Source organism: Haliotis cracherodii, unplaced genomic scaffold, assembly GCF_022045235.1.
Source record: "Haliotis cracherodii isolate W230 unplaced genomic scaffold, xgHalCrac1.p SCAF_15, whole genome shotgun sequence".
NCBI lineage: Eukaryota > Metazoa > Mollusca > Gastropoda > Lepetellida > Haliotidae > Haliotis > Haliotis cracherodii.
This window is the reverse complement of record NW_027266270.1, coordinates 27,260,845-27,277,829: the sequence shown is the minus strand read 5'-3', so window position 1 is coordinate 27,277,829 and position 16,985 is coordinate 27,260,845. Positions and strand designations below refer to the sequence as shown.

Here is a 16,985-nt window from a genome sequence, read left to right as displayed (position 1 = left end):
CCTTAGTTTATATAATGTCTGAACTGCTTTCACCCAGCAATAAGTGGGTGTACATGTACGTATTTCATCCATCCATCCATCAATCAGCATTGCGATAGTTTATAAACTTAGCCAATGAACTATCAGTGATTAATGAAAATAATATTCATCATCATACATATGGATTAGATTTCAAACAACCGAAGCAACTGGAAATTGAAACTTTCAGATATAACACTCTCCAATTCACCCATCAGAAACCAGCGTTATTACAAGAAGTCCTTGACACCCTCAGATTAAATTTGATTAAAACAGTCATGTTACCAACACTCTCTATGTAACATGTTGCACCAATTCTAATATTTCAGGATCAAAGAATTCATTTATTTTAGATCATGTACATAATTCATTGTGATAGATCATTTATTAATGAGAACATATGTGTTTGATAATTCCAGGATTAGCTGTTCGAGACAGGATAAGACCTGAACATTGATTTGTCAGAAATAATCAAAATATGAACACGTCAACCCTAAAATGGATGGCTTCTTGTTGATAGAATATTAAGGAAATTGAGCCTGCCAATTACACCAAATTAATCTAATCAAGACCTAATCAATCACTGTATTTACTTCCTATGTCAAAGATGCAATATCAATATCATTTAATTGTGCACCAAATACAATACAAAATCTGCACCGAAATGAATCAGCCACATATCCTAAAAGTTTCTACCATTTCACAAAGTTTTTGTCATTTCACAAAGTCAAACCTGAAACATTCATATAGGTATAGCAGACTTCATAATTACCTTGCTCACAAATTCGGAATATGCTCCAATGAAACTTCACTTATTACTTCGAATGATTTCAAACTGACAAGTCTATTACAAGCATGAATTCACCAACAGCAACGTAATGCACGGCATGATGATGAAGACAGAGTCCTTGCCAAAATGGATTCAAGAGTGGTATAAGAAAGTCCAAGTGAGAAACGTAACGCACTATAGAACTGTTAGACACTTACCCATTTCGTCTGTATATCTGTGCAGTATAAACAATATGAGCCTCTCTCGCTAACATACACACTGCTCTCAATGTCCTATACTGACGTGCATCAATTAACGAGAATCGTGTTTTTGTTCCAGTCGAATCAATATCTTTCTCCATACCAGGGTGCAAAACAGTAGGGTGAAATTTTCGGGCTTAAAAGCCTTTAATGACTTGGAGTGTCAATAGACCCTAACTGGTTTTCTCTGTTCAAGAGGAGAGATATAATGCGTGTTAAGAGTAAAAGCCTGTCCCACCGTTTCTGCTTCCTCGCTGTAAGTGGCGATACAAACTTGTGTGTCCCTAAACATGGCAAGATTGTACATAGGAAATTACAGCACTACAGTGCAGGCTAATTAAAGACACGTCTCAGCATAGAGGACAGTCGAGCTGAAACACAGAACCGCTTTTAATTGCTGGCTCCAGTGGACACATATCCATAGAGAGACTCTAATTCCTTCTTTCCTCTCCAAATTAAGGAATCTGACGTGACAGGATTTTGCAATTTCCAAACGAAAAAGAATGGCTTTGATCAAGGGGTTGAGACCCCTCACACTCCATTTCAACTATATCCACCATTTTTCAATTTCCTGTAAACCATAACTTCATTTTCGTTCATTTCATAAAAACAGACAGCTGGCAGTATCGAGTGAGGAGAAAGCATACAAGACCACTTAACAATGATAACCTATGCAGAACAAGCATTATCCAAAGAGAGGCTCTAAAGCATCAAGCATGTCTCGATGAAATATCAGATTCTCCACTAATTAGCCCGAAAGTGACAATGTCAAAAAATCTATACATAACAGAGAAGATGCATTCATTAAAGCAACACTGTCATTTATATCAATAAGGCGCTCCTGTTTGTAACAGAAAAGTGGCTTCTCTCCTAGAGATAATTGGAGTCTGTGTGCAGTGCCTAATATTTGTACCACTACACTGAAAACAGCCACATTTAAGGACATGAAACCATCTAATTTGGAAAGTCAATTATGTGTTTTTTTTACTAAATCTTTGAGGATTAAAAGACAACTAACTGCTATGATTTAGCAGTTTATGACATTATCAATTTAAATAACCACAGGAGATAGTTAAGAAAATATTTTAAATATATTTGTTTCCAGTGATATAGGAAATGAGACGAGAAGAACAATTCTCTGCCAGCAGACCCCTGCAGATATTTGAACACTTCCAATTTTTGGACAAAAAATTCAGAATTAGTGTTGGCATTTCAAAATTTTCTATGAGCAGTATCGTTAAAATTTGCCAAATTATTTTCTATCCATTGATTTTCTTTGACTGTAGGTTTTATACCACCACTCTTCAATAATAAAGAAACCCAACTTCAAAGACAAAACTCTAACTTGCTTTTCAGGAAGTCCTCTTTAACAGAAAATAATTATGAAATTAGGTAAATTTGTTCTTGTATCAGAAAAGGGAAACTCAAGGCCCTATAATGAAGCAAATTTGCTGCTTTTAAGTCCCAAATCAATAGTTCTTTCTACCATTAACAATATAAAAGGCTTTACTTCAGTGTAAACAGTTGCTTAATGATGGCCTGCCCAAACAGACTGATTTATTGCTTTGGAAGACTCGAGTCAATCTTTTTAATTTATATTCAAATCAAACGAAATTCTATTGATACAATCATAATTGTGTGTACATAATGGAAAAAGTGTATATATTGACCAGTTGTCATGTCGATACAATCTTTGCCTGTCACCAGGGCTCAATAATTCATTGATTCTATGTGTTCTTTTCTAATCTCACGAATTCCGGTATATCAGTGTATGTATAGACAACACAGGTCTCCACAGATCCCCACCTTCCACCCACCTGCCTTACATTCCATCCATTTGTTGTACATATATCCACACAGGAATGCTGCCATCTGATCATCCTTCTGTCTCTTCATCCATCTGTCTAACCATCAAGCCATCATCCATCTAATCATCAGGCCATCCATTCAACCCATCCATTTAACCATCATCTAACTATCCATTCATTCAACATCTGTCAACTCATCCATTTAACCATCATCTAACTATCCATTCATTCAACATCTGTCAACTCATCCATTTAACCATCATCTAACTATCCAGTCATTCAACATCTGTCAACTCATCCATTTAACCATCATCTAACTATCCATTCATTCAACATCTGTCAACTCATCCTTTTAAACATCTAACTATCCATTCATTCAACATCTGTCAACCCATCCATTTAACAATCATCTAACTATCCATTCATTCAACATCTGTCAACCCATCCATTTAACCATCATCTAACTATCCATTCATTCAACATGTCAACCCATCCATTTAACCATCATCTAACTATCCATTCATTCAACATCTGTCAACCCATCCATTTAACCATCATCTAACTATCCATTCATTCAACATGTCAACCCATCCATTTAACCATCATCTATCCATTTATTCAATCATCTGTCAACCCACCCATTTAACCATTATCTAACTATCCATCCATTCAACCATTGATCAAACATCAACCCATCCATCTCTCACTCAACCATCTATGTAACATCAACCCATCCATTCAACCATCCATACATCCATCTATCCCATATGATAGCACACAAGAGATGTTGCATGTGTTGTTGCTCTCATAGCTGATCATCCAGGCTAACAAGAAGTTAAAATATGAAAAATTCATCTCATAAAAACTGTCTCCCTTATGATGATTTGTTAAATATATATTATCTAGACTTGCCTATTTTAATTATCTGACCTGAGATGACCTGTGTAGATCTGGGTAAGAGGCGACAAACAGGATCAGGTGGTCAGGCGCAAGACTTGGTTGATGCATGTCATTGTATCCCAATTGCGTAGGTCGAAGCTCATGATGTCAATCACTGGATTGTCTTGTCCAGACTCGATTATTTACAGACTGCCGTCATAACAAACAAACAAACAAACAAACAAACAAACAAACAAACAAACTGACCTGAGATAACTAGGATATGCGATTGCAGCCTTCACATTTGGTGGTCTGAGGACTATTCCTATCAAGTGATTGATCACACAGTCCTGGCTACACACAGTAGCCATTGGGGCCAGGCAATCCCCCTGTGGGATCCCATGTTAGAATACGTCCCTATCAACTTATGCTTCTTGTATAAGGTGACTACATTAGTCACGTGACAGGCTCTGTGACTTGGCTTATTGTGTGCAATAACACCTTGACAGCATGGACATTTTCTCATAATATTAATCACTGGTTTGTCTGGTGAACACTTAATTATTTACTGTTCGCTGTCATACAGCTGGATTATTGCTGAGCGTGGCATTGAATAAACAATTAACAAAACATTCCCCATTCTTGTAGCCCTTAAAGGGGGACTATGTTCCATGATCTGGTGCCAATGTTTGGTCATGGTCTTGAAGATATAATTTGTGATTTGTGTCAAAACAAGACATTGTATCTGTGTATAATTTGGGTACTCGAGCTATAAACATCATCAAATTTCAGTTTAGAGATGAAAGATTATGGTTTTGAAACGACCACATTCAAATGACTAGGACTGCCCACTGACTAGTCTAGTCTCCCTTTAAAACAATCCCGACTAGCACAAGCCTCTTACAAAAGTATGCAAAGTCCCTTACAACACAAATGTTACAGACAGCACCTTCAAAGATTAGAAAACCTATGTGATAGAGCCTACACCAACAGTACACCAATGAGATAGACTTCATACTCACTTTAGCTGTGTGATAACCTGAATACTGAAGACACACTGGAGATTTCAGATCTGAGATGTGTCCATGTGTAGTTGCAGCACCACAGAGGGGTGTACATCATGTAGCTGCTGATGAGGCACACAAAGACCTGACAGCCCCGTCTGATTAGAGGAGGTTGTATAAAGAGTAGATCCAGGTACGATAATTTGCTACTTGGCTCCTTGTTGAATCAGTGACTAACTTTGGAGAAGATTACCCTCTTATTGGACCAACTCAATCAGGGGGCTCGTTTGATTTTAATTACCTCCCTTGCATTATGTCAGTGTATAATTAGGCAAGGCTTTGTTAAATTAATGAAAGCTCATTTCGTTGTGATTAGTCTGATGAGACTGTAATTAGAATGAATGAGAATTTGATAATTAATAATTGATAATTGTAATTACTCTGTGCAAGAGCAAAGCCCCATCCAACACTAAAACCAGCAGCTTCATGCATACTTGATATACATATAGGTCCATAGTCATTCAACATACTTAGTGAACAATTTAAAATCTTAAAGACGCCACTATCTGTGATTAAGGCCAAAGTATAGTTTGCTACAGTATTCTGTGCCAATTAATTTGAGTGGATACTGGTATTTGTAAAATGCATAGCACAGATTCTGATGCAAGATTTCCTCAGTACATTGTAATTAAGTAGGGATTTTCAAACATTCAGTTCAAAAGTTCATGTAGTAAACCTGTTCACTTGTGACTGGGTTTGATGGAAGACTAATCAGGTACCAAATGTCTGAGTGCTGCTTAAGGTTGTTGAGGCTACATTGTTCATGAGGTCACATTGTTCGTGCAGCCACATTGTTCATGATGCCACATTGTTCATGAGGTCTCACTGGTCATGCGGTCACATTGTTTGTGAGGTCATATTGTTCGTGGTGCCACATTGTTCATGATGCCACATTGTTCATGAGATCACATTGCCTGTGAGGTAATATTGCTCATGAGGTCACAATGTTCATGATACCACATTATTCACGATGCCACATTGTTCATGAGATGAACATCAATAGATTTGGTGAGATATAGATTGTGTACCATGAGATATGCAGTATGACTTGTTTTAAAGTTAAATCGAAAGTGTGACTTGTCTCGGGAGATTGGAGGCATTGACCACTTTGTAAAATCCATGTCAGACCAAGGACAAATTTGAAATTAGAACCCCAAACCAGCAGATCCTGGCACCCAAGGGAAGCAACTCTGCACATCTCCTGTTGCTATTCGCCACACAGACCATACCACTAGTCTGCTGGTCCATCAACTGAATACCAATGCCAGCTTCTACAATACATCAGCAGCAATCTTCAAATAAAACCTTGTAAAACCTAATAAAACTATCAGCCAATTCAAAACCTGTACGATAAAATGTTCCAAATCAATTGACCTTTATTCTCCAGAAAGACTTGTAGCAAGTCTATAGCCGGAATCCCCATTGTTCCATTAGCCCACTGCTACACTGCATTAGCAGGGCCATATAACAGCATATATCACCAACATGCTTTAACATGAGCTTCATAAAAACATCCTACATGTCCATCAACTACTTCAAACTGATTGATGAATACACAATTTCAAGACGTAAAAGAAACCGCAAGTATGTTAGCGTGTAGCGAGTTGAATTAGTTGGGATGTCCCCTGGCTTATTTACACGCAGAACAAAAAGCTCAGCTGTACTTAGGAGTGGAGGACCAATAAAGGAAATGTAGAAACAAAATAAATTAAACTTGAAAGTTTGCTTGATATAATTATTGAAAGAAAATGTTTAAAACTTCAAGGGTATTGGTTGATTAAGACACAAGGAAGAAATGAAGTAATTGTTGAGTCACTGATGGTGTCGCCTTGCCGCTGCTGCTAAACAACTTATACTACAAGATTAAAGCAAGAACTGCTTGCTAAACTATCGCTAAATTCCATGTGAAAAACACATGATGAGAGGTTTAAAATTAAATTGATTTGTTTACTTATCTGCATGAGAAACAAGCTCTTGAAGTGGCACCAAACAAGGCTACTTGTCAAATCATGAGCAAAAACTACCTCTAAAGAAATTTGCTTTAAAGAATGCACTTCATAGTATATTCTTGACGAGTAGTTCTTCTGTCAACATATTTAATGAAGATAATACTTGTTGTTTGACATTCAACAATGGTTGGTTAAGTCAAAAGGCAGTTTCAATATACATTAACAATAACGTTCACATAACAAAATGGTATACGTCAATACCTCTGTTAAATGCATTATACACTACACAGCTGATGGATGTGCTACACAGTTATATATATACATGTACAGCAAAACCTAACAAACATTCATTTCTTGTAATGGGATTTTAGAAAATGTTAATTACCCATTTATTTAATGCAGCCTTTTGAACTAATGCCTCTTTCCAATGTACCACACCCATGTTGCAGAGGAACAAATCGCTTATTGAGAGAAAATTCAGAACAGCTCCACTCCCCACCCAAAGATTCAGTCCTTTTCTAACCCCTCTTCCCACCCCACCCATACATTCAATACACCCCACCCATACATTCAATACTCCCCACCCATACATTAAATACTTCCCACCCATACATTAAATACAACCAACCCATACATTCAATACTCCCCACCCATATATTCAATACTCCCCACCCATACATTAAATACTTCCCACCCATACATTAAATACACCCCACCCATACATTAAATACTTCCCACTCATACATTCAATACACCGTAACCAACCCTTACATTTAAAAATCCCCACCCATACATTAAATACTCCCCACCCATACATTCAATACTCCCCACCCATACATTCAATACACCCCACCCATACATTCAATACACCCCACCCATACATTCAATGCACCCCACCCATACATTCAATACTCCCCACCCATACATTCAATACTCCCCACCCATACATTCAATACTCCCCACCCATACATTCAATACTCCCCACCCATACATTCAATACAACCCACTCATACATTCAATACACCCCAACCATACATTCAATACACCGTAACCCACCCTTACATTTAAAAATCCCCACCCATACATTCAATACTCCCCACCCATACATTCAATGCACCCCACCCATACATTCAATACACCCCACCCATACATTCAATGCACCCCACCCATACATTAAATACTCCCCACCCATACATTCAATACACCCCACCCATACATTAAATACTCCCCACCAAAACACCCTCTTCTCCCCCACAAATGGGACCATCACCTAACAACAACACATCCCCCCCCCCCCCCCCCACACACACACACACACACACACCTCACCCTCATCTTGTTCATTATCTACCTCTTCCCTCCTCTCCATTACCTCTAGGAAAAACCTAGCAATACAATTAACTTCACCGAAAGGTTGCCGAAGTCACAAGCAAGTGCTTGAAAGTCACTCCCAAGCAGACACAACGTAACACAAACACAACACAGCATAACACAAGCAGCACCTACCTGTCACTCCACTGTTGTCCAGTCTCAGCACTTCCTCACCAGTCAGCTTGCTTTGTGGGGACAGTTTTCCGTTCATATTGCAAATGGGATCTGTAACATGGGGAAACAGAACCACCATACATTACAAGCCATTTCAATTTTTAAGAATCTTGTCAGCATCATTATTTGACACACTGGCAAGCAAGAGTGAGACCATGACTGTTTCAACTCAAGAAGGACCTGGGACCTTGCATAAACACATCGCCACTTAAAGCTGGCTAGGGTGTAGATATGCCACTGTAATCATAGCAAACCACTAAATGTACTTCAATTACATTGTAGCCATACAGCTAAATGCACCTCTATTAGCAATGTGGCCTACAGACATATAATACAGGATTGGGTTTCGCCAATCTCAAGTCATGGGCGCTCTCAGGCCTTTTAGCCAATAAATCCTGCACCCACTAGAGAGAAAGAGAGTGGTTCACTTCACTACAGTGTAACAGGCACTTGATGCCATCTATTCGTGGTCAGGGCGAGGCTTTGTGATACATGGGCCCTGAACAGGCATATGATAGACATTCAATACTGGTACCACTTTATAACATTAGAGATAGAAAGACAATAGACACTATGAACGAGTTCTCCTTTGTCAGTATGTGACGCCCTTATACGGTCATCATCAATTAATGAATATTGGTGCTTTATCAGGGCTAAACTTTGAGAAATACGATCACTACCTTAATGATAGACTAACATCTAGTCTCTGAAATGAACATATGATAAAGAAAAAAACAGTTGCTAAATTTTCTTAATAAAAATTTAATAAAACAGAGCCAATAGACTCTCTGCAGTACTATAGACTTGCCAAACATTATAGACTTGCATGAGCTGTATTTGATATATTTGTATCAGGGTCTGTAAGGCAGACTACCCTAATGATTAGGATAATTGATTTTAAAACTATGCCTAATAAAGTGTGTTTCTCAGCACATGGATATCAAAACTGGTTCTCTTTGTAGTAACAATGAAGACAGCTGACTTACAGATTTCAATTTCATTATTTCAAAGTGACATTTCCATACACGCGTGAAACTACCCAGCACACTTTCTTGATAAAGATAACAGTATCTGTAGGGAAACATGTCACAGAAATAATAAGGAAGTTGAAATCCTAAAGTAAACTCTCTCTCCTTGTAGATTGAGAGTAGTATCCCCTAATCATATTTAGGTTAAAAAACAGGTGAAATTGATACGGAAAGTGTGTGTTTCCTTATCCAAATCTGAGTAAGATGAACAAGGAAATATAAAAGTTGAAATGAGGTTGAACTAACCATAGCCAAAACACCAATACTTTAAAATAAATATAAATTGGCTGGTATCACTTGATATGTGTGGCATTAAAAACATAAGGTTTTATCAATTTTTTATTTGATGAGATAAGTGGAATACTATCCATGTCTATAATACTGTCTTGGGATGAAATTCAAGATCGTTTCAAATATATATCGACCTTTGTCTGTTTGTGTGTCTGCTTGTACTAGTGAGTGAGTTTGATTTTACGCCGCTTTTAGCAATGTTCCAGCAACATCACGGCGGGGGGACACCAGAAATGGGCTTCACACATTGTACCCATGTCGGGAATCAAACCCGGGTCTTTGGCGTGACGAGCAAACACTTTAACCACTAGGCTACCCGACCACCCCAGCTTGTACTAGTTTGGACTAGCTTGTACATGCCGCAGTTTAACATGGGTGTACATATGTACTCTGACAAGTCATACTGAATCTGAGCCAACCAGTATTGTTATATTGTGTAATGCCGATGGCCAGGAAGGATAACAAGTACCATCGTTTAACGTCTTTCGCTAAACGCGGACAGGGTATCAAACCACTGACCTGCTCACCAGCCAGATACGCTATCCACTTGACCACAGAGGCGGTCCATATCAATAGTCTCTGATGCATTATCATCAAAGTCTATGTATAATGTATACATTGTCATACATCTTCACATATGACTGAAGAAAATAATGATCACAAGCCACGATAGCTATAAGCAGTTCTGTAATATTTCACCTGGTTCAATCCATGAAGATTACGACATAACACTGACAGCTTGGTAACCAAACAAATATACTACCTTTCTAGAGTAGTTTCCTCTGAGGATAAAAGCTTTTGTCTTTGAGCTAAATTCCTTCCATTTGAGCAGGCTCAAGAACATTCACCAGTGGGAGACAAGTACTGAACTGCATTTGTTTCTCTGAGATGTATATAGCTTTCAACCCAAGAAACATCAAACTAGAGAATTAGATTGCCGAGAAATTAAATATTAATTATATGCGGACATTATACGGTGGTTTGTCAATTAACTTAGTCTAACTGGTGGTTTCTCATTACGAGCATTAAGTGTTCTGGCCAAAGATATGCTCTCTCCATTAAAAAAGGCCCCATCAACGTGTGAGGGACTGCTGAGATGCCATTAGAGGCCTTTGACTCCAGGACCCTGCAGTCGAAGAATCAGTAAATAGTGACAATAGAATTGCCGGCTAAATGTACCTCAATTAGAAAACAACACTGATGCAGGTTTAGGTTTCACAACTAAAAGCCCTGATCTGATGGTCCACACAGATCCAATTAACAACTCCACTCAAGCGAATGTAGGGGCGAGACACGAGGAACTGATACACGTAGCAAGATAGACTTTTCATCTTTTGATATTAACTGTTAAACTTTGACAAGAACAGTTGATATTTAGTTTTCACAATTGCAAATAAATATCTTATTTGAGAAAGAGAAAAGCTAGAGAATAAAATTCAACCAATGTTGACAATAAAACAATACCTGTTTCTTTCATAAAAGCTATTGATAGGTTTTCATACAACTAGTACACTCGAGCAGAATTTTAGTTAACATCGCTCTGCAGAAATAAACATTACCTCTGGGATTATCATCATAAATTTAGGCTAATATATTGGTTTGATCTCTGATGAAAATGATAGTAATGAAAACAATAATTTGAGTTCACATTTCAAACCTTCAAGACAACAAATTCTATGATGAATTAGTGGTATCCCGCTACACATATTCAGTAAAAGACATCAAAAGTTGCCCTCCAAACAAGAAACAAACCATCTGGCTTGTCTTGAAATCAAATTTTGACTGAGGTACTTCAGTAAATGAAATTACTTGTTCAACTATGGGTTATTAAAAATGATCAAATATCATGGTGCATCAGGAATTCAGAAGAGAAGTAAGAGAACCTCATTTCCAGGGACACTTAATTGAAATGAGATATGATCATCAATTATCAGAATTCTTTCCCCAAGGAATTTCTAGACAATGTATCTCAAAGGAACGTGACCATGACTATAAGAAGCAAAATAATTCTTGCTTCTGTTTTCTCTTCAAGTAAAATACAAAATGGTGTTGATGACGTTTCCCATAAGGTCAAATCTTCAAAGTACTTTCTAATCATGATGAAATACAATGATTTTAACTGTATCTTCTCTTTTTATGACCCTTTGGAATTTTTTAGATTTCTTTGCATACAACCCTCTTTATAAAACAGTTTCTTGTGAATTAAGATTATATTTGGAACATTTCACTTCAGGGTGTTTACAAACTAGAATTTAGAATTTACAGTGTGAAATTTTTTTAACTGTGTCTAGAATTACAAAGAAGACTCAACAAGCAATTAATATAACAGTTTTAGCAGACTGTCTGGGAAAAACGACAAGAATTTGATTATGAACGTTCATGAAACTAAACAAGTGAACAGGAAATCATGTGATGTGTTTTTTACAAAGGTCACACCTTATCCAATTACTGACTAATTCTCAAGCTATGATACACATTTCATTACGTGAGGCTTTTTTCTGTTGACAAAGGGAACAAAACAACACCTTCAAATTCTGGTGACAAAAAGTTTAAATGATTTAATAAAGACTCACCCACAAGGCCGTCGCAATGGAAAAATTAAGTTCTCATTTTTTACAAAACAGTCCCTTGTAATTCTCAGTGGAATGACACACGAGTGACAACTTTCATGGGAAAAGGTAATTTTCTAATTACAAAGCCTAGTCTACTGACGGGATCCTATTGGGGATAAACTATTGTTCGAGGCTGTGACACTTACACTTTTTGTGTTGTCTTTCTGGAACAGCTATTTGTGTTTGAAGCAATAGAAAAGAATTATTGAGTTAAAGCAGAAAATCAAATAACCGGTTTTACCATCAAAACTGACAGACAAGTAGTCTCTGTAGATTCCTCGAAAAGACAATTAACGCTCCAGTAAATGCATTTGATTGAAAAAAGAGGAAAAAATCACATTCCATGCGCAAAATAATAAGAAGCGAACACATCCTTTGACACTACGAGATTAGGTCAGGTGACTCTACTGTCAGATCTGGTGAGGGAAACTAGAAGATCATCGTGGGATATCAATGATTATGTGTCACGCTACAGTGTATATGGTAAACGAGGAAGTTCACAATATGCTAATTCTTACTTTGATGTTACCAGTTGGAATATCTTCCCGAACCACTTCATGCATATTCATCCCACTAATGCATATCACAAATCAGCTTACCAACTTTGAACTTCTCAAATTTGATGTAAAATTATTCTATTTATCTTGACAAAACATCAAATTACCATTTATAGGCACTTTTATTTGTATTGCTTGCTAATATAGACTGCAGGGTGAGCTTGGGAATAATTGAAACAAAATGGAATTGAAAGCTAATACTACTGTCACAAGAAGATACGTTTTAACTAAAACAGTTGAACACTGTCTGTGAGACAATTTACAGAATGTTTAGAACTGTAGGGTACAGTTCAGTCCGGTTCACACTTATCGCCATTGTCATCATGTTGAAATTGTACAAGTCAACACAATTACGCTTTTATTGTTTAAAACTTAACAATACTGTTTAACTTTATTGAAATTCATCTACATTAATTGTATTTGTTTTGTAACCAATTCTGACCAATTTGTTCGAAAGATCATGAATTTCATACTCAGATTTTCTACCTGTCTACTTTTTCCTTCAGTTATTTGACCCAATATCAACAATAAATCACCCACTGGCTACAAATCTCAATACAGATATATTTGATATGATCACACAATGCCATTTAGAAAGTGGTCAAATGTAACAAATGTTATATTTGGGAAAACCCTTCTTAGTAAAGTACAGATTCTTGTACTATTTTGGTGTTGAGTCCCTGTACTTTACCAAGAAAGTGTTATCCCAAATATAACAAATATGTTTGATATTTCTCTGAAAAAACTTGAGATTCATTCATAATGCCCAAACATACAACACATGCTACTCCAACATGATATTGTGGTGAACAGACCTCTTCTAGAGTTACTTATTACACACATCAATTGTCATTCAAACTTCCATCGGCACAAGCACAGGTCAGGAGAGTGTGATTTAAAGGGGAGCTATGCTTAGACAAACTGACAGTCCCAGTCGATTAACTCATTCAAACACTCTTTCTTTTCCTGCAAATTTAAAATTTTACATACCAATCTAGCAGTTCATGACTGCAGAGACCATAACATATTTGGTAGTCTCTGATGACTGTGATATGTAGAGATATTGTGTCTGTCACACAAAAGCCATGGATTACGTCGTCGGGACCTTCATTGAAACCAGAATTGGCCAATAGGCCCTTGGACAATGTCCCCTTTAAACTCACCTCATGTGACTGGAGTGTCCTACAATGGGGCATAGCACTGTGATTTCTGACACAGAGAACATCTGTACATTAGGTATTATAAGGGCATTATGACATAGGATGATATGGGTGTGGCTGGTGTACAAGTGTGTGATATCCACTGGCCTGATGGTTTGGGCTAGCCAGTTAACAAAGGCTTCACCTGCTGGTGACAGTCAGTAATGGATTTGACTTTGGGAGCAGGGAAAACATTGTATTTAGATATATATGTGAGTGCGTGTTTGCATGTGATGCGGAAATGAGATGTGACACGTGTGATGCTACATGTGATCCGTGCAATGTGCAGAGAGGATATGTAACATGTGTGCACATGTATACACTTACAGATCAGGTTTATTAATAGTTGAGTCTGTTTAGCTACCGAGTAATATCCTAAAGAAAAAAGAAAAAGGTAGAGAAAAAATATATAGGGAGTGAAGTAGATAATGAAAGAAAAAAAGGAGAAATAGAAATATATAATGAAATGAAGACAAAATAGGAGAAATACGCCTAAATAAGAAAGAGAAAGAAATAGCAAAGAAGAAAGACATATAAATTACAAATAGGAAGGTGTGGAAAAGGAGAAAGAGATCTAAATAAGAGAGTGAAAGATGTAGCAAAGGAGAAAGAGATCTAAATTACAATAGGAAGATGTGGAAAAGGAGAAAGACATCTAAATAAGAAAGTGAAAGATGTAGCAAAGAAGAAAGACATATAAATTACAAATAGGAAGATGTGGAAAAGGAGAAAGATATCTAAATAAGAAAGTGAAAGATGTAGCAAAGGAGAAAGAGATCTAAATTACAAATAGGAAGATGTGGAAAAGGAGAAAGACATCTAAATTACAAATAGGAGGATGTAGAAAAAGAGAACAGAAAGGATCAAAAGAAAGAATATCACAGGAGTAACAAACAAAGAAGGAAAAGAGAAAAAAGCAAAAAATTAATTATGAGGTTGATGATTCAATGCTAATGAAAATAATTCTGATTGCTTCAAACACTGACCAACCTTTCCACAATCCAGCTTAAGGTTTAATGAGATGATAATCATACTACACCAAGCAATAACATCTCAACAAATGCATACCTTATTTTCAATGATCAAGTAAGACCTTGCAGCAGTGTCTGTCCAGAGACATCTTCCAGAATTGTTATCACTATGCATCAATAGACCTCATTTGTGCTAATTTAATCACTAATTATGCATATTGACCATGTGACAACTTAGATTACCAAAATGCAGGGAGATACACAGTAATTATCTCCCTTGGGTGTCTGCATGCGGCAACATTTAGGTAGCGAGGCATTGTGGGATCCATCTTGCATGGGCCGATTGTGAGGCAGGGAATATCGTAACGGTATCTGACACAACTTCACAAAAACCTGCATGCGATTGTGACAGTGACGATTCCCGATCTCCATTCCACGAACATCCAACTAGAAGCCGAAAATGGAGTCTTCTGTTGAAGCTGAGTGCTTCTAATCAGGATTTTTCATTTGATGAGGCAGAAGTTAATCAAGGCTTGAGTCTCCGTCAGCTAGTATTAGCTCAGAAACCCATCTACGGCTTGCCTGCCCCGAGTTTTTACCCATTTGGCTAAACAAGACTCGCAAGGGTTCGATGACTCTATTTCCATTAGCGTTGGCAAGTACGTCATATGTCTACCAGTCTCCTTCAGAGGCACACTATCACCCTGATGATGACACCTTGTTTGTTTAGAAATTTACCAAATATTAGCAACATGGAAGCTGTCACATTTATCTGTTTTGTCTCCTCAAAATAAATGGAATACCTCATGCCACAAATAAATGACACACAAACATGATCTAATCTACAAATAAATGATATCCTGATTTCTATCTGCAGAAGTAAACAATAGGTTATATTTGTATATTAGATATTCCATTCTGCTACCTTTTGCACTGAACCTAAACACTTTATTTGATTAAGGTAGATTTATTAAGGTAAGTGTTAGAATTTAAAGGGGTTCTATTTATATCTAGGGATCTGCTAAATCTGTAACTTTTAACACAGGGGTTACGACATGTACCGCTCGATTTTCATGCTTAATTTCAACCGCTGTTAATGAAGAGGTCTCTGTTACCCTTAACTAACCAAATCACATTTTCTTAAAAATATAAGTTCTGGCAGATCCAGAATCCTGGATACCCATGCAACAGAATGTGTATTTTGTGTCAAAATTGAACATCCTGCAATTTCCTTCTCATGGAGCCTATTCTAAACATAATTAATTATCAGTGTTTGACACAATCACCACCCTCTGACTTTCCCAGCATGGAGAATACTTGTCAGTCCCACAACAATTCTACAAAATTTACGAAAGTGGCATCGAGAACAATGGGAAAACGCCAATCTTATTAAGCGAGAATGCTAACGTCACTTATCCATGTCTGGCTTAATCCTGCCCTTATCCTGGCTCCTGGCTTAATACAAATTAGGCCTACGAATGACACTTTGAATTTGGTCTTCACTCCATCATGGCCTAAGCTAGCGTTAAGGGAAAATATTAAGTAGATTGCATCAAAGTCCCTTTTTTTGAGCTACAGGCAACATCCAAAGATTTCACATTTCATTATCTTTAAGCTGTTCTTGTATTGCGCAGAGAAAATACCCTAGCTTCAGTTTTTGTTCCGCATCAGCTAATAGTGCTGCAGGATAAGAGGAGTCTTCTGTTCCTACATGATGAATCGCTGATACATTTGTGTATTTGTGAGTGACAGCATACGAAAACTAATAATACTGGAAATATTTAACCTCAAAATTGTATCTGTTGACCTGTTTAATTCTCTTATTGATAGCGTGGGATAATTTTATTAATCAATCATTGTGAAGAATTATGAGAGAGGGGATGGGAGAGTGTGTGATATTTCCGTCATGACAGTAACCTCTCAGAAATGATGTAGAATCTGGAGTAGAAAAACTGGGGACTGATTAAAAGTCTCAGGAATAAATACCCACGAGTGCAGTTGGTACATCCAGAAACTGTTGTCATCTGTGACTTCC

General features: G+C 37.3%; 1 protein-coding gene across 8 annotated transcripts in view; it reads right to left on the bottom strand.

Moving 5' to 3' along the window:
- Nucleotides 1-16,985, bottom strand: part of LOC139462439 (LIM domain only protein 3-like) — a 129,791-nt gene that overhangs the window by 21,828 nt on the left and 90,978 nt on the right. For 7 of the 8 annotated variants that reach the window (XM_071244147.1, XM_071244150.1, XM_071244152.1 and 4 more), the window contains one exon: nucleotides 8,254-8,343. In XM_071244147.1, the coding sequence (XP_071100248.1) occupies nucleotides 8,254-8,343 (90 nt within the window). Of the gene's footprint in view, nucleotides 1-8,253; nucleotides 8,344-10,374; nucleotides 10,428-16,985 lie in introns of those variants that run through there. The other variant, XM_071244153.1, reaches the window with a different exon arrangement.